Source organism: Hemicordylus capensis, chromosome 10, assembly GCF_027244095.1.
Source record: "Hemicordylus capensis ecotype Gifberg chromosome 10, rHemCap1.1.pri, whole genome shotgun sequence".
NCBI classification, from domain to species: domain Eukaryota; kingdom Metazoa; phylum Chordata; class Lepidosauria; order Squamata; family Cordylidae; genus Hemicordylus; species Hemicordylus capensis.
This window is the reverse complement of record NC_069666.1, coordinates 29,402,626-29,426,589: the sequence shown is the minus strand read 5'-3', so window position 1 is coordinate 29,426,589 and position 23,964 is coordinate 29,402,626. Positions and strand designations below refer to the sequence as shown.

At 47.5% G+C, this 23,964-nt stretch overlaps 1 protein-coding gene across 14 annotated transcripts in view; it reads left to right on the top strand.

Annotated features, from left to right (window-relative positions):
* Nucleotides 1-23,964, top strand: part of TCF12 (transcription factor 12) — a 158,538-nt gene that overhangs the window by 116,889 nt on the left and 17,685 nt on the right. For 9 of the 14 annotated variants that reach the window (XM_053272098.1, XM_053272097.1, XM_053272090.1 and 6 more), the window contains 8 exons: nt 5,473-5,578; nt 6,231-6,370; nt 8,673-8,823; nt 10,339-10,403; nt 17,439-17,517; nt 21,190-21,263; nt 22,135-22,206; nt 23,216-23,422. In XM_053272098.1, coding sequence (XP_053128073.1) covers nt 5,473-5,578; nt 6,231-6,370; nt 8,673-8,823; nt 10,339-10,403; nt 17,439-17,517; nt 21,190-21,263; nt 22,135-22,206; nt 23,216-23,422 — 894 coding nt within the window. The remainder of the gene's footprint in view (nt 1-5,472; nt 5,579-6,230; nt 6,371-8,672; nt 8,824-10,338; nt 10,404-17,438; nt 17,518-21,189; nt 21,264-22,134; nt 22,207-23,215; nt 23,423-23,964) is intronic. The other 5 variants (XM_053272092.1, XM_053272103.1, XM_053272091.1 and 2 more) reach the window with 4 other exon arrangements.

Here is a 23,964-nt window from a genome sequence, read left to right as displayed (position 1 = left end):
TTGGGGAGCAGCCCCCAATGCAGCCAAGGAGCTGTGTTCAAGAGGGGGAAGGCCCCGGGTGTGCCTGGAGGCAGACTGTAGCTGGCAGCAGCAAGAGAAGCAGTGTGCTGGCTGCACGCGTCCAGGAATGCTTTCAGAGGGGCAGGCTCTTTGTCGCTGGCTGGAGAAGTCCTGTGGTGGTTCTGTCACCAGAAAAGGTTGACTGGCTCAGGCTGTGGGAAGAAGACATGATGATCTTGATGGGCTTGAGAAATGTCCTTGTTGGCCAGCCTTTCCGACTCAAGGGCCCCTTCGGGCTGTTGTTCGTGTGCACAGCCACTGGCAGGGGAAGGCATGTTTCTAGTGGATGGCCCTGGCGTAGTTTGCTTTTAAAAGTCATTCATTCACTGACAGAACTTGCTTCCCTGTGAGGACTCGCTGCTCCTCACCCCCACGGTGGGTTGCTTGCATAGAGAGGTACTCTGGGCTCAGCCTTCTGCAAGTATCTGGTCAAAGAAGTCCCAAGAGTGGTGAGGGGCTGGAGCACTGAATCTTTAGGTTCTTCTCCATGGTCTCTGTGCGTCACACTTGGGTTATGACTGTATTGTAGCATTGATTTTGCAGGTCAGTTTGGGTGAGCCAGGGACTCCCCTGGATCCGTTTTAGAACCATAGAATGTTCCAGTTTGGAGAGACCTTGGAGGTCTCCCAGGCCTGCCTTCGTAGTGCGTGGAACTGCAGCAGCAGCCCTGGCAACACCAGATGGTAGCATTTTCGAGTTTGAAGTTCTGAGTTCTTCCTTGAAATTACTTCGCATTTGAATTGCATCGCCCTCCTCAGGCGTTTGTTTCTGTATGCGGTGGGGGATTGGGATCATACCAGCTTACTCTGCTCTGTCGAGCATGCTTGCCAAACATCCATGTACTGCATGTTGTGTTTGCAGAGCGGACTGTGCAGGTCAGCTGAAACCCAGAGCCGTCCAGGCAGCATTGTGTGGCGTCTTGGGGGTGGAGGAGAATGGGATAGCCACTGTTTTCCTGATCCCCTCCTGTGTGTAGAAACGGACATCCTTGTAGAATGTATTCCCTCTTTGAATGAATGAATGAATAAATAAAGGGGCTACAGCCATAGCTCAGTGGTGGAGCCTCTAGTTGGCGTGTAGAAGGCCCCAGCCAGCAGGATTTCCAGACAGGGCTGGGAGAGGCTCCTGCCTGAAGTGCTGAGCTGGGCCTCCGTCTCCCGAGGGCCTGGCCCTTCCCTTCAATAAGGCAGCTTCCTATGAACCGATTCTGTTTTTCCTTACGTGGAGATCATCTCCATGGAGGAAAATGGGTGCATCGTTACGTGCGAATACCACAAAAGTGTCTGGCTGGCTAAAACAAATGTAAACCTATGGTTCTGTATTTCTGTTACACCCCATGGCTGATATAGAAAAGCAGTTGGAAATGAATATTGCTTAACAGTGCATTTGTGGGAAAAGAGATGGGTGACTTGGCTTCCTCAAGGCATGTATTTTTAACCAAACAGGGCTTTGCATGTTCTTGAGGCATGATGGGGCACATAAGAAATATAACTTGGCATAAGAAATCTATCCCGTGCAATCACTCTCCGTGTTCCTCTGGCTGAGCCATGCTCCAGCATTGCATGTGCCTTCCCCCATCTTCCCACAAAATGTTTTGCTTTCCTTTTTCTGTTGTTAGCCCTTCTGCGTGTCCAGATGCATCATGGATGATGTTCTGCATGCCTCCTGTTCATGCACTTGGCTATCCGTGGTAATAGAAACTTCCTTGGTTTAGCAGTGCCTTTAACTGTCCTGGTGTCAGGACAGCCTTTTAAAGCACTAATTCCAAGCGTTCTACCTGGCCATTCTTAGCAGTGTGTGCTTGTGTTGGTATGCAAGATGGCGAAGGCAGTGAGTCCTCGGATTCTACCTCTCTTCATTTCCGTAGGAGGAGGAGAACATCTGGCCAGCCCCCAAAAGCAGTTGAGCATTTACAATGTTATTGGATGGGCCATGGAGTGGGTAGCAAGTAGGCTTTGGGGCTGTGAGCACCTGGATCTGCTTGGTGCTGGATCAGGACCTGTGCCTTGGCTTTGTTGAAAGTGTGCCGGCTAAAACCAAGCATTTGGCCACATTTAGAGTCTAAAATATCTTCATTGTCAAACTGTAATTATAAGCGTGGATCTGGTTACTCACAGGCTGCCTAATCTCAACGTTTCAGTAATCCTTTTCTCCCCTCTTGCTTTTAAATTTTTGTTTGTAGCAACAAAAAAAATAAAACCTGTGATTAACCAGGGGGAAAAACTTGGCAGTCATCTGCAGGTGATCAGATGACTTAAGAGTCCTGGTTTTAATTTGTGGGTGGCTCTGATTGTAACAAAGGAAAGCTTGCTCTTTTTATGGAATTGGCTAACTGTTTTCCCCACATCTGGAGTTCATAAAGTCTTTGAGACCACATCAGTTGTGTTTTGCCGCAAGAATCCTTTGATCTTCAAACTCCAGGCTGGAAGAAGTACAGCTTGATATCACTGCTGCAATGTTTTTGTAAGCTGTATTTAAGATACGAGAACATGGCAAAAAGGTTCAAAGTTACATGCCTGCCCTGAGACACTCCTGGCCCTTCCTTCCTTCCACTAGGAACGTAGGAAGCCGCCTTCTTCCGAGTCAGACTCTTGATCCGTCTAGTTCAGTACTGGACTGGCACCGGGTCTCCAAGGTTTCAGGCAGGAATCTTTCCCGGCCCCATCTAGAGGTGCTGCTAGGGCCTTCTACATGCAAACTAGATGCTCCACCACTGAGCGATGGCCTCATCCCCACACTCTTGGCTGTGCAAGTGGTCTCTCAAACCATATTGCTGCTGCATGTTGACTGCTGCGAAGTCTCCCTCTTCAGGTCTTCCCTGCTCCGAGTATGAAATGTCTCGTTTCCTCGGGGAGCTGAGCTTCAGCCTTGCTCTCAAGCTCTCTTGAGCTTTGTCTCAGCCAATAGCCTCTCATCCTAGGGGGTGCCAAAGGAGGTGCAGCTGCCTCTGGTCACTGGCAGCTATGGTTGCTCTCTTCCACCGCTACTGCAGGCTGGCCACGTTAGGTAGAGCTGCATTCATGCACAGCACGGCTCTCATTAATGGAAGGGTGGGGCAGGCTGGGATGGGGGAGAGAGGAGCAACTGGAGCTGCCCCTGACCAGAGGCAGCGCCGCCTCCTTGGGCACCCCCCTGGCTCGTGAGGATGAGCCACCACTTGTCCCCGCAGCATCTCATCTTTGGGTGCTTCTTCCTCCCTGTGGGTTCTAGCATGTCAAGAACATTCATCTCCAGGTGTGCTTCCTGTGTGCTCCCTTGCAGTCACTGCAATCTACAGCATATGCTGAACGATTTGAGCATTCACTTTGCCTATTATATTTCAGCTCCTTGGACTGTGGAAAATTTAAGATTAGACAGTTGGCTGCTAAGAATGGGGGGGGGGTGTTCACGCGTGCGTGCACGCACAGCATCCGCTTTGGATGTACTAGGGTATTTCCTGTAAACCCTGGATCTATAAGCACAGACAACAGACCACCACTGTCACCATTTTCTTTTGAGAGAGCAAAGTGCTCCCTCCCTCGTGTTCTCTATATCAGCCCTTCAGCCCTTTTTTATCCTGGCTCCCATTTAGTGTATAAAAGAGGAAAGTGAATTGGGAAAATTGAGTGGTTTCCTACAAGTGTTTATCTGCATATTAGCTGCACTGTGCTAAATTAAATTTGTTGGGATCCATTTCACATACAGGACGAAAGAGAGGCTAGTAGGGCATGGTGTCACGGTCATAATCTTAGTGGGGACGGGGAGGGACGTTTAGGCCATCCCCTCGGTGAGATGGTAGGCAACTCCCTGAGTCTTGATGGGAATCTGCCATCTGGGGATGGGGGCTGCAGACAGTGCCTTAGATTATGGGATGCTGCTGTCCCAGGCAGCTGGACTTTGCAGCACACTTGGACATGAACAAGTGGTCCGTGGGGACAGTGATGGCAGAGTCCTCATTGCCAGCTGACGCCCAGTAGCCCCTCAGATACAGAGGAATCCAGACATCTTGCCAGGCACAGGCTCAGATGTGCACGAGGTCAAGTGTGCCGTCGAGTCGGTGTCGACTCCTGGAGACCAAAGAGTCCTGTGGCTGTCTTTGGTAGAAAGCAGGAGGGTTGACCGTTGCCGCCTCCCACGCAGTCTGAGATTATGCCTTTCATTATCTTCAACCTTGTGATGAATGAATAGTTTATTACAGTATTTGACTCAACAGAGAACCTAGTATAAGTAGTACAAATACATAATGTCAGGATCTTCGTAGGCAGCCTTGTGATCTTTTCACTAGTTCACAGTTTCCAAAAGTAGAGAGAGATCCATGACAATACACATGAGTTTCAATCTTCAGAGCTGCTCCAGTTGTCTTAAATGATGCCACCTCCTTCACAGAGGTCTGGACTCGTGCAAAATGGTCTGGCTGGCCGGCCAGCCTCCTCCAGTGGTGGGTTGCTGCCTCCTCATCCGCTTGGTCAACTAGAGGCAAAACCATTCTATGGCACGGGGTGGTGGTGGTGCATTTCTGGCGTAGGGCATGCAGAGATACCAGGCTCTCTCTGGCTTGAGATGTGATTTCTGGCAATGGACCAGAGACTGGCCATGATTGCTTTGGGCCATGGGTTGGGGAGATGGCATGATCTTAGAGAGAGAGAGAGAGAGAGAGAGAGAGAGAAATTGAATTCCGACCTGCATGCGTGACTACTCTTCAGAGGCTAAGGATCTGCACAATCTTGCTTATTATTTTATCATTTGTTGCAAGTATTTGGCTGCATTCTAAAAGGAAGATATCCCTTCCTTATTGCTCATAGTCCTCCCTGTTGCTCATCTGTCATTGCAAAACATTTGAACCAAGTTGATCTGAAGTGATAAAAACAGGGATATTGACAGCACACAAGGAAAGGCTTGTTTGGTTTTGTGTTTGGTTTCCCGCCTTTCCAGAAGCAGCAGTGTGTAGGAGAAGCAGCAGCTCTCTGGTCTGGCTGGGGCTCTTCTGAATGCCCTGCTGCCGTTATGACTCGGACGTGGATTTCTTTGGCTGCATTTGTCCGACGCCTGCAGTTGCTGTTGAGTGAATGTTGAACACCCACAGGAGTGTGTTTAATTCAGACGTGCTTTTAGAACCCCTGTTTTCCTCTTTTCTCGATCAGTGTTTGTAGTTGCTCTTGTCTCTAATGCTGAATGAGTGTTTTCTCAGCTTGGGTTTTTATCAGGCCACCTCTTTGGAAGAGCTGACTGATGAGGCTTGCTTGAGTTACTGAGGCAACTTCCTGAAGCAGCATTTCCTGCTGGGGCATTGAGTTGTGTCTTCAGGTCATGCTGTGCTTGTCTGGTTATTTTATGTTGTTCGCTCGGCTTAGCTGTGGCTGAAACCCTAATTGTGTCTTTCAGTTATTACATGTGTCCTCTCCCCACCCCCACCCTCATTTAAACGGGTTTTAGGTCTATGCACCATCGCCAAATTCGGATGACTTCAATAGAGAATCTCCGAGTTACCCATCTCCCAAGCCACCAAGCAGTATGTTTGCCAGCACTTTCTTTTTGCAAGGTAAGTAGAACGTTTCTAACTGAGCAACTTGTCCATTTCTGCCCCGAGGCTTTGGAACATGCTCCCTACTGAAATAAGAGCCTCCCCATCTCTTAGAACTTTTGAAAAGGCAGTCAAGGCACATTTGTTCACCCAGGCTTTTAATTAGATACTGTTTTAATAGTTTGGTGATTTTTAATCATTTTAACGTTTTAAATTGTTGTAAAGTTTTAAGCTTTTTATTTCTTGTTTTCTTGTTTTGTTGTAAACTGCCCAGAGACTTGTGTTTTGGGCGGTATACAAATATGTTAAATAAATAAACTTGGGCATTCATAGCAAGCGAATGGATGACATTGACTCAGATCATAGTTTGGGAGGGAGGGAGGGAGGGAAGGGCCGCTAAGCATAAGGGGGTGTGGGGAAGACTGAACCATGCTGTGGCTTCTTCCCCTTTAACTTCTTTAAAAATACCAAACGGAAGCGCATCCATGGGCTTCGTGGTTTCACGGCACTCAGATTGCTGGCTGTAATAAATCAATCAATATCTCTGATTTGTAGACCACCCCAGACTTCCCAGACGTTGTGTGTTTTTCCCTTGAAAGGGAGAAGTCCTTTTGTCTAAGGTCCCTCCCTTTTCTCTTCTGTTCTTATTAAAAACATTTTAAAAATCCAGATGGGACCCACAATGCTTCCGACCTTTGGAGCCCTTCCCACGGAATGAGCCAGGCTGGCTATGGTGGAATCCTGGAAAGTTCCTCCTCTCACATGTCACAGTCGGGCAGTTATGGCAGTCGGCACACACATGACCGCTTGGTAAGCTGAGAGGGCCAGATGTGCTCCTAGGATCAACCAATCAGTCTTGATTACGGTCTTAGACCAGCATAAAGTAAAAGGGATGATTACTTCACAGAACAAATATTAAAAAGCTGTGGATAAATAATGAAGTAAAATACACAAACCTATTTTAAGGCTATAAGAGACCAAAAATAGAAGTAAAATTCAAAATGAAACTATGTTTATAAAAGAGTAAATATTAAAAGCCTGTGGGTGAATAACACAAGCGCATGCATACTAAAAATCAGGAGATAAAATTAAGAGCATCATAGAAAGAGGCAAAAATGCATTATAAAGTCCTCAAAGAGGCATTTTAAAAAGTTATTAAAAGACATGGTCATGATAGACGTTTTAGGGCAGGGTAACAAGCCAGAACGCTGTAGAGCAGTTAGGAGTGCAGGGCTGCTCGGAATGTCTCTGAGGCAGCCCAGGCACAGGGCAGGCTGAAATGAGTCCATAAAGTCAGTTGCTGGACAGGAGGACACGATCAACCGCCGGATTTTAATCGCTGCCGCACAGAACCTGGCAGCTCGGTAGGTGATGTTGGAGCTGGAGTCGGAAAGCAGTAGGGAGGTGTCAGATGGGTCCGTATGATCTGGATACTTACGTAATAGCAGTACAATGAGGGTGGAGTGGATATCCCTGTAAAACGGGCAGCAAAGGAGGACGTGCTCAGTTGTTTCTACTTGCCCAGAGTCTCAAGGGCAATGTCGTTCTGGAAATGGGATCTTCCTGTAAGATCCCTCAAGCACTGCTGAGGGGAGGACATGGCAGTGTGCCAGCATGAAGGCCCTCCTATGCTTTGGAACGTCCAGCTGAGTTAGGTATGCCATAAGAGAGGCTCATATTGTCAGTTGAGAACCAGTCCTTAAAGCTAGTTTTTCTTGAAACTACTGATTTTGTCAGATCATGAGTGTAGCTTTTTAAAGGGCTTTGATAGTTAATCAGCTTAATTAACAAAAGGTTAAGTTGACCAGACGAATTTTAATCGGTCTGGAGAGGGAAGGGCCTGCTGTAGACTACTTTGGCCCCTGAATGTTACTGTAATAGCAAAAGGAAAGGAGTTATTTTTGAGGTGGCCTTCCCTTTTTGTGATAAGCTTTGTAAAATTGTAAATTATTGTCAGTGTTCCCTTTAAGTGTGCGCATATGCGTGCACTCACACATTTATAAATGTCTGCTCAGTTAATTTTAGATCCTGCTCAGATTGAATCAGGAAGGCCTCACTCCGAATGCACATGGTGCGCACACACTGCCTTGATACTGCTGCCCAGAACAAAACTCATTCCACACAGAGATGAAAAAAAATCAGAGAGAACACTGGTTCTTGTACTTCCTTCAAATTCTTTATTTGGATGGTAGCCCTAATATTAATGGCAAGCTGTCTGAGGAACCTGTGATTGGTCAAACATGGGAAGCAGCGGTCAAGCGTCAACAGTTTTCCCAAGGGAGGAATGGAAAGTGCGGTCTCACAGAGCGTGTGGGGGTGGGATTGGAGCGGAGGCTGTTGAACATTTCCGTAAATGGTCTTGAGTCCAGGATGCACAAGGAGAGAGTCAGGTTGGCCAGTGGCACCATATCATTTAGGAGGCAAAACCCAACACACTGTGAAGAGCTGTAGAGAGACTGGCTGACTGGGCCACTGACTCATAGGTGAAATTCAGGAAGTGCATCTTGACGGATACTGGAAGGAAAAATCCAGACTTCACATATGTGCTGATGGCATCAGGAGAGAAATTTTGGGCAGGCTTCTAGTACATGATGATAGTACAAAGCTCCAAACAAACTACTATGTACCTTGTCATTTTAAAAAGGCAAATGCGATGATAAGCATGGGAGAAAAAACTGCATGGATTGTTCCCATGGCGTCTGTAGTCGCTCACATGTAGACCTCTGTGTGCAGCCCTGTTACTTCCTCATCTCAAAACGTAAAATTAGCAAACCATAGTTAATGTAAGGAATTCATTGCCATGAGATGGGCCATTGCTACTAACTTAGAGGGTTCTAAAAAAGATCAGACACTTTTCGAAATGGATTCTGTTCAGGACTGTTGGCCATAATAGCCAAGAACAGAACTTCACAGGTTCAGAGACAGTTAAACGTCTCATTGCCAGCTACGGAAGACAAGTGGGGTGGCTATTAGGCATTTGCGGAAGCCTCTTTTGGACTAAGGTGGATTTTGTCTCAGCTTGCAGTGTTCTGGATTATTTGGTGTTGGTTTCAGAACTGCACATGTGTGTTCCTGCCTTCAGGTGTGATTCTCCGTTTTTGCTTTTTCCTAGAGCTATCCCCCTCATTCAGTCTCCCCAACAGATCTCAATGCCGGCCTTCCTCCCATGTCAAGCTTCCACCGGGGCAGCGCCAGCAGTTCCTCCTACGCCGCTGCCTCCCACGCTCCACCTGTCAATGGGTCCGATAACAGCAGCATCCTGGGTAAAGATGTTCAAGCCCTTCGAGTGTCATGTGGAAGGAGGCCTAGACTGGAAATGGGTGTGCTGAATCGCCCCCTGGAATGGGAAGTGTGGGCTTGTTGCCTCACATGCTTTCTTCTGTTTGGGGACGGGGAGCGGGGGTTTGGTGGCACCTGCGCCTTCCAGGGCTGGGTTGTCCCTGGAAGGTGTGGTGGCCTTTGGGCTCATTGATTTGGCTGACCAAAGACCACAACCCAGGAAGTGTAAAGTAGGTGGTTTTATTGTCAGGGCCAAATTAGGTGATGGTTTAGCTCTCCCTTGACTTGGGCATTGCACACAGCCCCAGTTTTAGAACATAAGGATAGCCCTGCTGGATCAGGCCCAAGGAAGCCTATCTAGTCCAGCCTCCTGTTTCAAGCTGTGGCCCACCAGATGCCTCTGAGAAGCCCATAGGCAAGAGGTCAGGGCATGCCCTCTCTCTTGCTGTTACTCCCCTGCATCTAGTATTTAGAGGCTGGAGGTGGTCTATAGCCACCAACTAGTAGCCATTGATAGATCTGTCTAAGCCCCTCTTAAAGCCATCTAATCTAGTGGCCATCACCACATCCCATGGCAGAGAATTCCATAGATTAATTATGCACTGTTTGAAAAAGTCCTTCCTCTTGTCAGCCCTAAATTTCCTGACCTTCAGTTTCATGGGATGGCCCCTGGTCCTAGTGTTGTGAGAGGGAGAAAAATTTCTCTCTCTCCACTCCATGCATAAATTTATACACCTCTATCATGTCTCCCCTTAGTCGCCTCTTTTCCAAAGTAAAGAGTCCCAGATGCTGTAGCCTAGCCTCATAAGGAAGGTGTTCCAGGCCCCTGATCATCATGGTCACCCGCTTCTGCACCTTTCTCAGTTCTACAATATCTTCCTTAAGATATGGTGATGTTCTCAGCATGTGTCCAGTTGGAGGCCAACCCCAGTTGGTGGTTTTGAAGTCCTGTCAGTAGGCTTGGAGCATTGCAGCTGAGAATGGGCAGTTCAAAGAATTGTAAAGCACTGTTTGTGTTGGGAGATGCCACAAAGGCAGGAGCATCCTGCTGTTAGTCCAGCTTCTGAAACTCTGTTTCCTCTAGTAGTCTGTTGTCCATTCACATGGCCTGCCCTCCTCCCCACTACAGTCAGACTATGCACCTCCTTATCTGCTTGGCTGTGGCGGTCTTCAGACTGAGGAGATTAGATGGGTCATGCAGTGAGCAACGTGGGTGTGGTGGGGTGGGGTGTTACTGCCAAAACGCTTAAAGGAAGAGCTCCAGAATGTTCCAGGATGGGTTCTGCATGTCCACGAAAACCCCAGTAATGTGAATGGACAGCAGATCATTAGAAGAGTGACTGTTACAGGTAAGCAGCCAGGCTTTCCTTTGACTGCCCCCAGATGTTTGCTTTAAGTCCTGGTAGGCCTTTGGAAGAGCATCAGCATGCATTAGCTGCACACCACAGTCATGTTCCTTGTTAAAGTGTTGCCTTTTCCTCCTGGCCTTTCCCTTGCAGTCAACAGAGGCAGTGGTGCAGGAAGCTCTCAGACTGGGGATGCCCTTGGAAAAGCCTTGGCATCTGTAAGTAACATCCATCTCATCTGTATTTAAATGGCCTTCTTCTGGTTGTATCAGTCAGTCTGTCCTCTCTCTCATCAACACACTGGCTGGGTGCAGACACAGCGCGAAACTCTTGTTGGTTTAACTAAGCCCCGGTTTTGTGCTAGGTTTGGACCTGAGCCTACCTATAAATGATGGTGTCTCTGGAACCAACAGACCTGGGTCTGAAGCTATGGAATTGGTTTGCTAGCTGCAGTTAGTGTTAAATTGTGGTCTTGTGATCCGTCTGAATTCACAAACCATTGCTGGAGCCATTGCTTTGCCTTAAGAGGCTGCTGCGTCACAGCAGTGGGAGTGAACTGGTCTGGTGGCCTTGTGAAGCGGAGTCTGGAGCAGATGTGAAAGCAAAGCAGGCAAGCCAAGTGGCTCTGAATCATAGTTGCCCTGCTACTGGTCTGGAAGCTCAAGCCATCCTTGCGGGCGGGGGTGGGGCTCTTCATTATGGTTTGCACACAAGTTACAGTTTCATGTGGTCTGCAGCCAACCATTGTTTGGATACGTGTCTATGTACTCCCTCAAATGGCACACCAGAATCTGTGGCATGGCAAGTGGAAATTCGCCCTTGTGCTCCTCAGCTTCTAAGATAAAACAAATGTGGGTTGGGTGTTCAGCAATAAAAGCAGAAACTGCTTCTTAAGAGCCCTGCCAGATCAGGCCAAGGCCTTCATGGCCCAGCATCCTGTTTTCCACAGTGGCCTGCCAGATGCCTCTGTGAAGCCCACCAGCAGGAGCTGAAGGTGCGACCCCCTTTCCTGCTATTGCTCTCCTGCAACTATATTCCGAGGCAGTCTTCCTGGGGTGCAAAGGCTTGTTTATATGCCAGAGGGCCCCCAAGGCCCAGTGAGACGACATTCAGACTCAGGAGCATGAGAAGGGGACCGGGGCGGCTTCATAACTCAGTAAGCAGGCAACAGAGACAGGACACACCGTGTGAAATGCCTCTGGTCTGTCCATGGACATTCCAGTCTTCTTCCTACTGGATTGGATTGGGATGGTAGATTTGGCTTTTTAGAAGTACAACAGATTTATTGCCATTTGCAGGGGGCATAAAACCAGTTGTGAAATGTGCCACAGCAAGTAAACAATGGGAAGTTTTAAAAATAAGTAAAACAGTGTTTGCTAACATCTGTGAAAAGCCCATTGGCTGTCTAGAGATGTCTTGGGTTCTGGCTGTGTGTTTGAACACGGTTTACAGTTGAGTAAGCAAGCTCTGCAGAGCACCCAGGGAACCACCTCCTCCTCCTCCTGGTTCAAAAGATAAAAGGACTCCTCGGCTGAGGCCACCAGAGCTGATCTTTGCCTTCCCCAGTTCTGCAGTGAAGCACACAAACCAGCCTGTTCCTCTGTCTCAGTTAACCCCTTTTTAGTTGCATGGCGTTTGCCAGAAGGATGAGCTTCAATAAGGCCAGCAGCTAAGTCTTCAGTGCCCCGCCGGGAGATGGGGGGCTCTCTCACGCAGACTGGTCTTGAGGAGAGAGGTGTATTAGGTCATCAGCATTTGCAAGGCTTTGGAGGGCCAAGGGTTCTGCCCTACAACTCTAGGAATGGATCTCTCATGAAGAGCTGGAATGGATCTGAGCAGGGGCCCGTGTTCATCCCTCTCTCTGGCGGCCCCCCCAGAGTGAGGGAGATAAGGAAGAAAATAGGGAGGGGTGGAGCTGGGGGGCCCCTGTCCTTTGAACCCATTCGCTCAATTATAGCTATGCCCCTCAGCGGACGTTTCTTGAGCACAGCCATTCTCAGAGAGGTCCCCTTTGAGGCCCTGCTGAGCTATCCTTTTGGTCACAGCCTAGGGGTCCTTTTGAGAAGGAAGGAGCGAGGGGTGGGGCAGCCATGCCAGCAAGTCCTGTTTGCCCCAGCAGCCCCGCTCACTCCCAGTTAGCTACGGCTAGACCAGTCAGACATCTCAGGAAGGCACGCTCCGCACCAGAGCGGCCAGGTCTGGCTTGTGGCAGAGCAGAAGCACTTCATAATCTGAAGTCCAGTGCAGAAGTCTTGGGAGGGTTTTCTGTTACTCCCCTTCTGGAGGAAGCCTTCAGGCCTGAGCAAGTGAAGCTCTTGGGCAGAGGGCTGGGATGGAGATGGATCGTGCTTTGATGTCAGAGCAAGTGTGTGTCACTGGAGGGTGGACTCTCGTTGCCATGGCAACTCCGTCCTCTCCTCTCCTCCGGTGTGGTTGCTTGGCAGGCGCAAGCAGGCCATTCCATCCATCATTCCTGTCAGAGCCGGTGGTGATGCACTCCATCTGCTCCGTGGCCGGCTCAGGCTGCAGGCTGCACACTTGGGGTCCTGGGCTTCGTCCTTCTGTGCTCCCCTTGCCCCACACATGGACACATGCCGGCCATGCTCTTGGGGAAGTAAATAGGAGCATGGAAAGAGCCCTGCTAATACTGCTATGGAACGTGGTTGAATTCTTCTGTAGTTGTGAAGAAGTGTGTGTAAGGGGCAGTGACAAAAATGTCTGGTTGTACAAATCTACCGGTAGAAATAGTTTTTGGTTTTTTTATTTTAAAAAAGCCTTTCATGTGTGAAACATCAGAGGATACAACATTTATTCCTCAGTCTAAGTATTAAAGACCATACAGAACCCTGTGTGATTAAACATGTAAGGCCAGATAATACGTTTGCAAAGGTTCTTTTATTTTAGGTTTAAGCTGGGATAATTGTGGACTTAATCTCAGGGTAGGCAAGAAAGAGAAATGTACATGAAAGTATTTACACAAAGTTCCCAAAGCCCAATGGATTATATGTTCGTTTGGATAATGAACCCGTGGAGAGAAAGCAAAGAAAATCTGGGTATTTGTGCCATTTCTAATGTGTTTCCCTGAATGTTTGCCAAACAATAACCCTTTAAGATTGTGCCCATGGAGGGTTATATGGCGGGAGAAACATCTGGTTTATTTCAGTACTTAATGCCAAATCAAAACATTCGGTCTTTAATTTAAAGGAGATCAAAGGGGAGGGCTGTTTAACTTAGTTGATTATATCAAACCTCTTTGTCAGAACCTCTGTTTTGAATCCTACCTCCAGACTGGCAGAGCCGCCTTTGTGCAGTTTGGATAGCTAAATGGCCAGTAGGCCCTGAACAAAAGAGGGCAAATGTTGGGGAGTTGACTTTTCCAAGTAATTCCTGAATGGCCTTTGTTGCTTGAGGCTCAGCGACATTAGCATGACAAAGCTTAACTGAAATGTACTCGGGAGTGTTTCAAGCCCTGTGCTAACAGCTCAAAGGCTTGGTGCTGCAGGCCCTCCTTTGTCTTGCCTTTGTATAGAGCTCTTTTCATTAGAGCGGGCATATTGGCACCCTGCTGATTAGGATGGACCATCACTGAGAGAAAGTGGGCTCTCATTTGTTGGGCAAAAATGAGTCCTGTTGCCATTTCAGCCTGGCCAAAGGCTCCAGTTCTCCATCGCTGGTCTCCATCAGGACAGCGGAGGCAGCCCTGGGTTGCATGAGAAACTCAGCTCTGGCTTGGTACTGCATCATGGCCTTTGAAAACCACTCTTTTCCTCCAAGAAGCACAATGTGCAAATTGCCCTGAGCCATTTTTGGAAGGGTGGTATATAAATCAAATAAATAAATAAAAATAAATTGATGTTAGATTTTTGCCCTGCCTTCTGAAGATTAATTTGTGGCAACATGTTGCTTGGACCCTTGTCCCTCCTGGCTGGTTAGAACAGCTGGTGGGAATGTTAATTCTTGGCTACAGGAGTTGGTTAACTCTTAGCTATGTAAGGGTTTCGTACCAGCAGCCCTTAAAGAGGCGATAGTTCGCCCCCACTTGAAGAAACCCTCCCTGGACCCTGAGGTCCTTGAAACTACAGGCCGATCTCCAACCTCCCTTTTGTAGCGAAGATGTTAGAGAAGGTTGTATGTGCCCAGCTTGAGAGGATCTTAGAGGAAATTGGCTATCTTAATTCTTATCAGTCGGGTTTCAGGCCTCGGCATAGCACAGAGACAGCATTGCTCGCTCTGGTAGATGACCTTCTTCGGGACCTTGATGAGGGTAGTGTCCCTCTCTTGGTCCTTTTAGATCTCTCAGCGGCCTTTGACACTATCGATCATGCTATCCTCCTTGACCGCCTGCGTGGGTTGGGTATCGGGGGCACTGTCTTACAGTGGTTCCGTTCTTACCTTAGCGGGCGTGTCCAGTCGGTATGCATTGAGGACAGATGCTCTGAGCCATGGCCACTCCTTTATGGAGTTCCCCAGGGTTCACTTCTTGCCCCTGTCCTCTTTAACATCTATATGGAGCCGCTGGGTCAGGTCATTTCCCAGTTTGGGGTGAGATTTCAGCAATACGCTGATGATACTCAGCTGTATATTGCCATCCCAGACCATTCTGGAGATGCTGTTTCTGTGCTTACTCGATGCCTGGAAGCTGTTAAGGTCTGGATGAATCAAAATAAGCTCAGACTGAATCCCACCAAGACTGAATTACTCCTACTCAGCCCTCATACAGCTGGATGTGAACCTTGTTTTAGATGGGGTGGCGCTGCCCCTGATGGAGCCTGTACGTGATTTGGGGGTCCTTTTGGACTCGCACCTCCTGCTTGAACAGCAGGTGGAGGCTGCAGCCAGAAGTGCCTTTGCCCGGCTCCATCTGATTCGTCAATTACGCCCTTACCTTGATCGGCAAGCATTAATGACAGTGACCCCTGCCCTTGTTATCTCCTGCCTAGATTTTTGTAACACCCTCTATTTAGGATTACTTTTGAGGACAATCAGAAAGCTACAATGGGTGCCAGAAAACATGAAAGGGTGACACCTCTCCTGCAGTCATTACACTGGTTGCCTATTCGCTACCGAGTTCAATTTAAGGTCCTGTTTTTGACCTTCTAAGCCTTGCGGGGTTTGGCACCTGTTTACCTGCAGACCCACCTCTCCCATCCAGTTACATCCCGTCCAGTCAGATCTGCTCAGATGGCCCTTTTGTCAGTCCCTGATTTCCGGGAGGTTCGGGGTGCTAGGAGCCGTGAAAGGGCCTTCTCGGTTGCTGCCCCACTTCTCTGGAATTCCCTTCCTCTGCAGATTCGTTTGGCTCCTTCTTTGTCAATTCTTAAGTCTCTATTGAAGACTTTTCTCTTTCGCCAGGCTTTTACCTTGTAGTTTACCTAATCTCCCCCCCTCGCTCTGTTAGTTACTTCAGTTTTATTTAAAATGTAATTTTAATGCTGTTTTGTTTTGCATGTTTTTGTACACCACCAAGAGTCTTCGGAGTGGGCAGTATATCAAGTGTTTCTAATAAATAAATAAATTTGGAGTGAAAAAGTTACTTAAGTGCTGTTGAGGGGAAGAATCTGCCATTAGACGACACAAATGTTTTCTCTCAGATGAGCAGAAGGGCCTTGTTGTAAAGTGAGGAAAGGCCTTCTGAAGTCTTGTCCCTCTGGAACTTTTTTAAAAAGATAAACACCATTAAAATGAATAGAATTACTGCACTCAACAGCTATTTGTTTTTGTTTCATTTCACTTTTGTTGTGTGTAAAAGATTCCTGGTCCATGGTGCCTCTGGCGTTTTCCCTTTATGAGCTCAAAATATTAAACACAGAGAGAGAGACTCTAGGATGGGGCCATCTGGGGCTCCCAATAGGAAGAGAAGGGCACAGAGCAGCTATCTATCTATCTATCTATCTATCTATCTATCTATCTATCTATCTATCTATCTATCTATCTATCTTATTACATTCTATATCTCGCTCTATCTCCAAGGAGCCCAGAGTGGTGTGCTACATACTTAAGTTTCTCCTCACAACAACCCTGTGAAGTAAGCTAGGCTGAGAGAGAAGTGATTGGCCCAGAGTCACCCAGCAAGTAGCATGGCTGAACGGGAATTTGAACTTGGATCTCCCCGGTCCTAGTCCAGCACTCTTAACCACTACACCACGCTGGCTCCCAGTAACGGAACAGCAACCCAAGCCGTGGGCCACTTTTGAAAAGGGCTGTCCTCCTTTGGGTCTCAGGGCATACGTTGCCTTTCTCCTCCAGCAACAAGGATGTATTTGGTGGCCATTCTTTAGTTCTCGCATATGGGGTTCGCATGCAGGAAATCAGATGGCCTTGCACAAGGAAGGTGGTGCTATTTTGCAAAGGCCCCGGTCCCCTGGGAAGACCTGTCTTGCCAGTCATGCTGGGATGAGTATGTGTGGACCTCAGCAGGCTGGAGTTCCCAGAATGATCTCTGAAGTAAGAAGAGAGCCCCAGTCTAACTCATGTCTGACTCCTCTCCTATTACCAAAGGACCAATAGGATGATTGAAACGATCTTCAGGACAAACTTTTTAAAAGCCCAGTTCATTATTGTGCACAGGGAGATGTGCAGTTGTTTAATTACAGTGTCATTAACACTTGACTAAATTACAAAATGGATACTTGCCTTTGTCTTTCTTTCTTGTAATAAGCACCGAGGTCCGGTTCAGATGCTGCGAGAAATCATGGCTTCCTTCAACAAGAACAGGCCTTGGAGAGCCATGGGCTTGTGTGTTCCCCCTTCCTTCTCTTTGGCACGAGGAGACGAGCGTGTGCCTCAACTCTCAGTTTAAACTAAACTGCAGTTTCCTGTTGTACGGTTTATTCAAACCACAGTTTGGTAGAGTGGGCCAGAATACAATTGTGTCTGAATAATCCACAGTTTCCAGAATTCGTGAGTAACTGGAAACTGTGATCGAACTCCACTTTCACTCTCCTTGAGGAGGAGGAGGAGGAGGAGGAGAGAGAGAGAGGACACACGTTGCAGCTCTCCAAAGCACGTGCTTAAGCAGAAAACTCTAGTTTCCTGTGGCATCTGAATGAGGCCTGTGTATTTAACAAAATGTTATACAATCTTAGATCAAAGCTTTCTTAATCTACCAATTTATTAGATCAAGACTTTCACTTCAGTAAAAGAGGTAGATGGTAGAACATTAGGGTCTCTTTTTATGGGTATCTTTCTGGTAGTTCAAATGGCCACATGTATGTCTTTGTTTTCCTCTACTGATAATGTCCTTTTCCATTTAGATTTATTCTCCTGAGCACACCAGCAGTAGTTTTCCATCCAATCCCTCAACACCTGTTGGCTCACCATCACCTCTCACAGGTGGGATTTAGTTTCTTTTTGTTAGCAACTTTCTGTTGAGATTAGAACATCTCCTTTGTGATCCTTCTCCAGATTCAACTTGAGGACCAATTCATATGTGCATGTTTTGAAGAGGAATGTGGAGCTTGCAGTCTTGTTTCTTTCCCAGGGAGCCTGCCAGCAGTGAGGCTTCTGTGCTGACATGGCCAAGGGCAGGAGGAGTCCCCGTCCCCCGTCCCCCCCGCCGCTGCCGCAAGGGCCGCTGAGACACCTGACGCCTTGGGCAGCAGCCCTCCTGCAAGAACTGCGGCGGGCTCCCCCTCTCCCCCTGTGCTTCAGGCTCCACTCCGTGACTGGCAGCCTCACTGAGCTGGTTTGTAGGTAGCATTGGAGGGTGAACTTGGTCTGTGCTGTCTTGCGCTTATTTCTGTATTTTATTTCATTTGAAAGCGTGTATATACCACTTCTTTCATGTTAATTTCAAAAGCAGTTCACAAATTTAAACAAACCCCAGTAAAACTACCATATTTTTTTTAAAATAAATCAACCAACAAAAAAGAAACAGATCAGCAATGAAATCCATAAAAGAGCAAGAGGAGGAAATGTGCAGTTACCTATCAAAGGACAACCAAAACAGTTTTGCCATTTTTTTGAAAGCTAGCAGGTGTGGATGTATGTGACGCTTCCTTGGTAGAGACGTCCACAACGTTGCAGCCATTGCAGAGATGACGCTGCTCTGAAAGGAAACTGACCTAGCCTTCTCATAAGATCGGATTTGGAGCAGGGCCTCATTGGAAGGTCTGGGTGACTGGGGTTGCGATGTTGTTGTTGTTGTTTTGCCTTGAGCTTTCTTTGGAGAGGCTGGATTTAAATTATCTGAATAAATAAAAGACCCTAAGGGGCTCAGAAGGGAGAAAGTCCTGATCTTGAGATGATCAGGACCCTAGTTGTTGAGAGCTTTAAAGACCCGGGTGGGGTGGGGGAGAACCCCAGCAATTGGCATTGAGCCTGGAGAGGAACTGGCAGCTGGTAGGTGACCTGTGAGGCCGCCAGTGCGCACGTGTGACCAGGCGGAGTGGCTGCTGCATGTGGTGCATGCTGGAGTTCCTGGGCTGTCTTCAGAAGCTGCTCCAGGTACAGTGCACTGCAGTGGTCAGATCTGGAGAGCACCAGAGCGTGGATGAGAGATTCATGGGGGTGCTTTATCTGATTCTGGCTCACGTTTAGTCTTAGGAAGTATGCATGTATATAATCTATGCTGATTATTTTTTTGATTTCTGTGGCTTAATGCTTCATAGCAAAGATTTCACGATCATAATTTCAAATCAACTAACTTGTTTACCAATAATTTTAATAGCTTTATAGCAGAGTAAGCTTTTAAAATGATTTTAAGGAGTTCTTGCATAACTAGCACACTATAAGATAGTAAGGTTCCCCCTTTGAGAAAGCGATTCTGAGAAACCTGGCAGTGTTTGGATAAGTCAGTTTTTTCTTTATGGGTGTTTTTTTTCTGACAAGGGAGGAGGGCCTGGTGGTGGTTAAAACAAGATACTCTCTCTAGTAGTCTTGTGAGTCACTTGAAATAATAGGGTTAGTAGTGCCCCGCTGTGGATATGCACTTTGGACAGCTGCATCCTTCTTGGGAGATACTATTGCTTCCACTGACACTCTGGCCTCAGCTGTCTAGTAAATGTTGAACAGCTGTTCCACACACAGAGAGGGCTTATGAAAGCCCCATTGACTTAAATTTGTTATTTAACAAGGAATTAGAATTAATGGTTGGATGATGTAACGTTCACACTACTCACTCTTAGAGCATATGGTTTTGGAAATATTTTATAGCAAAACCTTTGCAGCAGCCTCTCTGCTTCATTTGCTGGTGCATGAAATGTCCACACAGCAAACTGGTGTGCGCATTACTGCTGAACCCTTCCACAGATCCCCCGTTTTCAGCCTGTTTGTGGATAGTGTGGAGTGTAACAGGCTCACCTGGTTTCCTTGCTTTGCTTGCCTTCCCTCAGAGTAAGGACGGTGAGCAAAATGAATCTCTCCTGCTTTGCGTGCATTTAGTGGACTAGGCAAGGAATGAGCAGCTCCTTGGACAGCCAGAATCTGGACTGCCGTGGAGGGCTCACCTGATTGGATATCGGTCCTCAGACCAAAAGTCTCTCTCTTGCCACGCCTTCTGCTTGAAATGCCAGCCTTTTGGTGTGCAGGGAATCCTTGGTGTGGGGGAGCATGCAGCCATGGAAGCCCCCACCTGAAGCCCAGTTACAAGTAGATCATCTCTACAAAATGTAGGCCCAGAATGATTTGATTTGTTGTGTTCTGTTCTGGGTATTTGGGATAATTTCCTGGCAGTAAGAATGATGCAGCATTTTGTCAGGTTAGTAGGAGGGGCTTTTCAAGAGATAACTAGAAAAGCTTTTTATTTGATTAATTTAAAAGATGGATTCAGACTCTGAGGCCTGAAGATTCTCTGATGTCCTCATAAGAACGTAAGAACAGCCCTGCTGGATCAGGCCCTGGAAGGCCCATCTAGTCCAGCATCCTGTTTCACACAGTGGCCCACCAGCACCGTCACGTTGCTTCCAGCCATCGCTAGGGTCAAGGAGTACATAAGAGAGCCTCCTGGCAAGAGATGCTGCATGTCGGATTCTTGCTTCTGGTAGAGTGTTGGCCTTGAAGTCTGTTGAAATTCCTGCTATCTGCTTCCAAAATTGTATGAATTTCAGACCTCCCCTGCTATATGGCTACTTTCAGGAGAGGCTGTCTGAGCTCAAGTGCACTTAGCAATGTCCAGTAGCCCTCAGCTGGTTGACTACTGCAGCAGAAGCAAAGTCCCATATTGGATTGTGGAATGAAGTCAGTGGCCCCCCTTTTTGGTGCTTGTGGAAGGAAAATGCATTGCTGTGCATGCCTTCGGATTGGGCTCCCTTGAGTTACGTTGCCTTTGGTCACTCTCCTGGCTCTAGGGAGCTGGTATCATTGGAGAGCTCCTGTCTGCCCCAGTTAACCTTGGTCATTCATGACTTAAATAGCAGACCTGCCTCTCTTGAAAGCTCAGCAGCAGGGCTTCCCCATATCCCAGTTGGGAGGAAAACCAGTCTCCTGGTGCAGGAAGGGAAATTGCCCCCAAACTGGCCCAGCTGGCCATCACCGGGGTCTGGGTGGGTCCTGAGCATTCTTTCTCTGGCATTGGCCAGTCGCATGTTTCCCATGTTGCACTTGGTGGCTGAGAGTTGCTTCTATTAATTAAGAGACCAGCTGTGCCAGCAGCAGACTGTGTCGAGGACTGGTGGATTTCTTGCCCAAACAAATGCTGTGCAAATAAGCAGGAGGGGAGGGCCATCCTGCTGCCACCCTGGCCAGGGGAACATGTGTGGCAAGGAAGGAGCACCAGCCTTGCTCGGAGAGCTGTGCTCAGTTGGTCTTGCACCTCTTCAGAGAGCCCCACTACCAGCAGCTCCCAGTATCTGTGTTCTCCACACTCGTCGTCCAGCAAGTCTGCCGAAGGCAAATGTAAATCTGTCGTAGGGATTGAAAGCAGCTGGTCCATTCTGGAAACCCACAAGTCTTGTCTTGCGAATTGTATTGTGGTTCACTTGATTGCAGTTGAGTTGCCCACTTTTTTTCTTTTCTGTTTTTAAAATTGTCCCACATGTGTCAGTGTCATCCGGTTGGTTTTGACAGGTGCAGGTCAGTGGCCAAGGACTGGAGGACAAGCCCCCTCGTCTCCAAACTATGAAACTTCTCTGCACTCCTTGGTAAGTAGAACGGAAGGTTAGATATGAGTTGGTTGCCAAGAGGTGACATTTTAGTTTTGTTGAATAAATCCTACATATCCCTCAAGAGAGCGGTATTACGAACGGATTCTTTCCTCACAAATGGCGGTCTTCAAACAATACCAAACACACCAAGCGGCTCTTTTGCCATCTGTTCCACAGGCACCATCCAGCTTCGCTGCTCAAGGCAGCTGCAACCTTTGTGTGAGCCACCAGCTAATTCTTAAGATGATTCGTGCTAGAAAAAAGTTGTTACGTATTTCATAGTTGGTTCATTTATTTATTTTTTGGTACTTCTTGCCTTGTTTTGAGCTTGTGGCCCCAATACCATCACGACAATAGAAGTCTTTTAAACAATAGTTCCTGTTTGTGTCTACAAAGAGCACTGTCAAGAAATGACGCTGTTGAGAGGTGAAGGGTTGGCCTTCGGTTTGGAGTTTCCATGTAAACTGTATTGGAGTATGGCTTCTGCTGCTGCTGTTCTGGCTTCACCTACACGGTTTCTGTGGCACCCACCTGGTCATGTCCGCTCTACCGATGGTCAGGAGCCTTTCCTGGTCAAGCTTTTGCTAACTGTAGATGTGCTCCCAAATAATACATTTCTCATTCAGCTTAGCAAATAAGGGTATTCCGTGAATGCCAGCCATTTTTGCCATTAAATGTAAACCATATGGGCATATTAGCTCTCTCGTGTTACTACAGTACATTTTGTCGTCTTATTTCTTAGTATAATGAAACCTTTGTTGGATTAACTTAACTAACCATTGAGGCTGACACACACCGACTGTTTACCTCATCTCTTTATGATTCCTTAACCTGTGGTTTGCTTCCTGTTCTGTCTTGACTTTGCCAGAAAAATCGAGTTGAGCAACAGCTTCACGAGCATTTGCAAGATGCTATGTCATTCTTAAAGGATGTCTGTGAGGTACTATTTCTCTTTAGATGGTGCCTTTTTGGTTTATCCAGTTAACTCTACTTACACTGCTGCTTTATCAGGAAATCTGTATCATATGGCATAGATGACGCGTTTCCTTCTTTCACTCATTTCCCCTTGTAAACGTAGAGAGCTGCAGAAGTTGGAATAATTTTTGCTTACATTATTTAAATGCACGAGAAGTCTAAAAAAGGTGAATAAATCACCAATGTACTTGCAGTGGGTAGTGCTGTCATTAGACACGGGAAGCCAGGGTTCAAAACCCTAGGACACATTCCCAGTTGGGGTGTGTGAGTGGCATAGCTACATCTTTGACTTGGGCTCAGATTGCTTTCTAAAATGTTTTATCTTTTAAAACTACCCAGTAAGGTGGGCTGGGCTGAGAATGAGTAAAGGCAGGTGGTGGTTTGCATCAGATGAGTTACTCTCATTGGAATGAATGGGACAAGTCAGTCATGGCTAACTTGTTCTGTTAATTTCAGTGCGGCTCCTCAGGAGAAACTTAGTCTGGATATCAGCTAGTGAGCTTTGTGGCTTTGCAGGAGGGGGGAACTTTGGTAGAGGGGAAATCTGTATCTAGGCCATCAATGTTTCATCTGCTTCGCCATGCTGACTTTTTAGTTCTGCAATTATTTGTTGAAAAGCTGCCATCTTATTGGTAGTGGAGTCAGTCTTATCCAGTTAAGATTTACAAATGTTTGCTGATTTCCCCCTCTTTGTTCATGCTATATCCTAAAATACTAAAGAGCATTAACCCTTCACATGTTCTCATGTTAAGAACAAGATGGATTTGTGAGCCACACGTCATTTCATTCCCTTCCCAACAGCTGCTGTTTTCTCCCTAGATGTTTATAGTGCTATTTGATTCTGAAGCCCTTTTGAATGGCCTTTCATTTGCTGCTTTTCATGTCTCCTACTGTAGAGTGCATGACAGTGTGCTAAGTGGATTTAGCAGATGTGTGTAATAAATGACCTTCGTGCTCCTCCTCCATCCCAACAGCAGTCGCGGATGGAAGATCGCTTGGACAGGCTCGATGATGCCATCAATGTGCTTCGGAACCACGCGGTGGGGCCTTCAACCAGCCTGGCGGGGGCCCACGGAGAGATCCAGAGTCTGTTGGGACCATCCCATAACGGGCCAATCAGTAGTCTGAGCTCAAGTTATGGAGCATCCAGTCTTGTAACGACCAGCCGGCAGGCCTCAATGGTAAGCGCCTCTCCTGGAACATGTGGGAACTGCTTTATGGTTACCTCTGAACTACTCCGTCCCTTTAACAAGAGGACCGCAGTTTAAAAAGTCTGCATTAGTAATATTTATCAAGCAACTGCAGCAGCAGTGGTGGTTGTGGAAGAAGAAGGAATTGCAACCAAATACACCTGCCAGTGGGCTCCAGTCCGAAGGAATGTGGGGAGAGGAGGAGAAGGGCCAGCAGGGAGGAGAGTCCTCACATGGAGCGCCTGGTGTGAAGCCCCACTGCGGGGAGCAGGGCAGTAAGCCGAGACTCTTTGAGAAGATGGATGGCTTTTCCAGATGTGCAATGTAATTGACAGGCAGCGTGTTGCTTGAACAGGGAGGCCGAATGAGGAAAGCAGCAGCCCAAGAGGGAGGGCTGGCTTTCAGGTGTTCTGGGGTGGGGGTGGGGATTCCTTGTGAAACACAGCCAGTCTCCAGTCACAGCTGCTGCCGGCCCATCCCATCCCCCCCCATCTCCCCATCCCCATTGGCAAAGAGGTATGCCCCAATTCTAG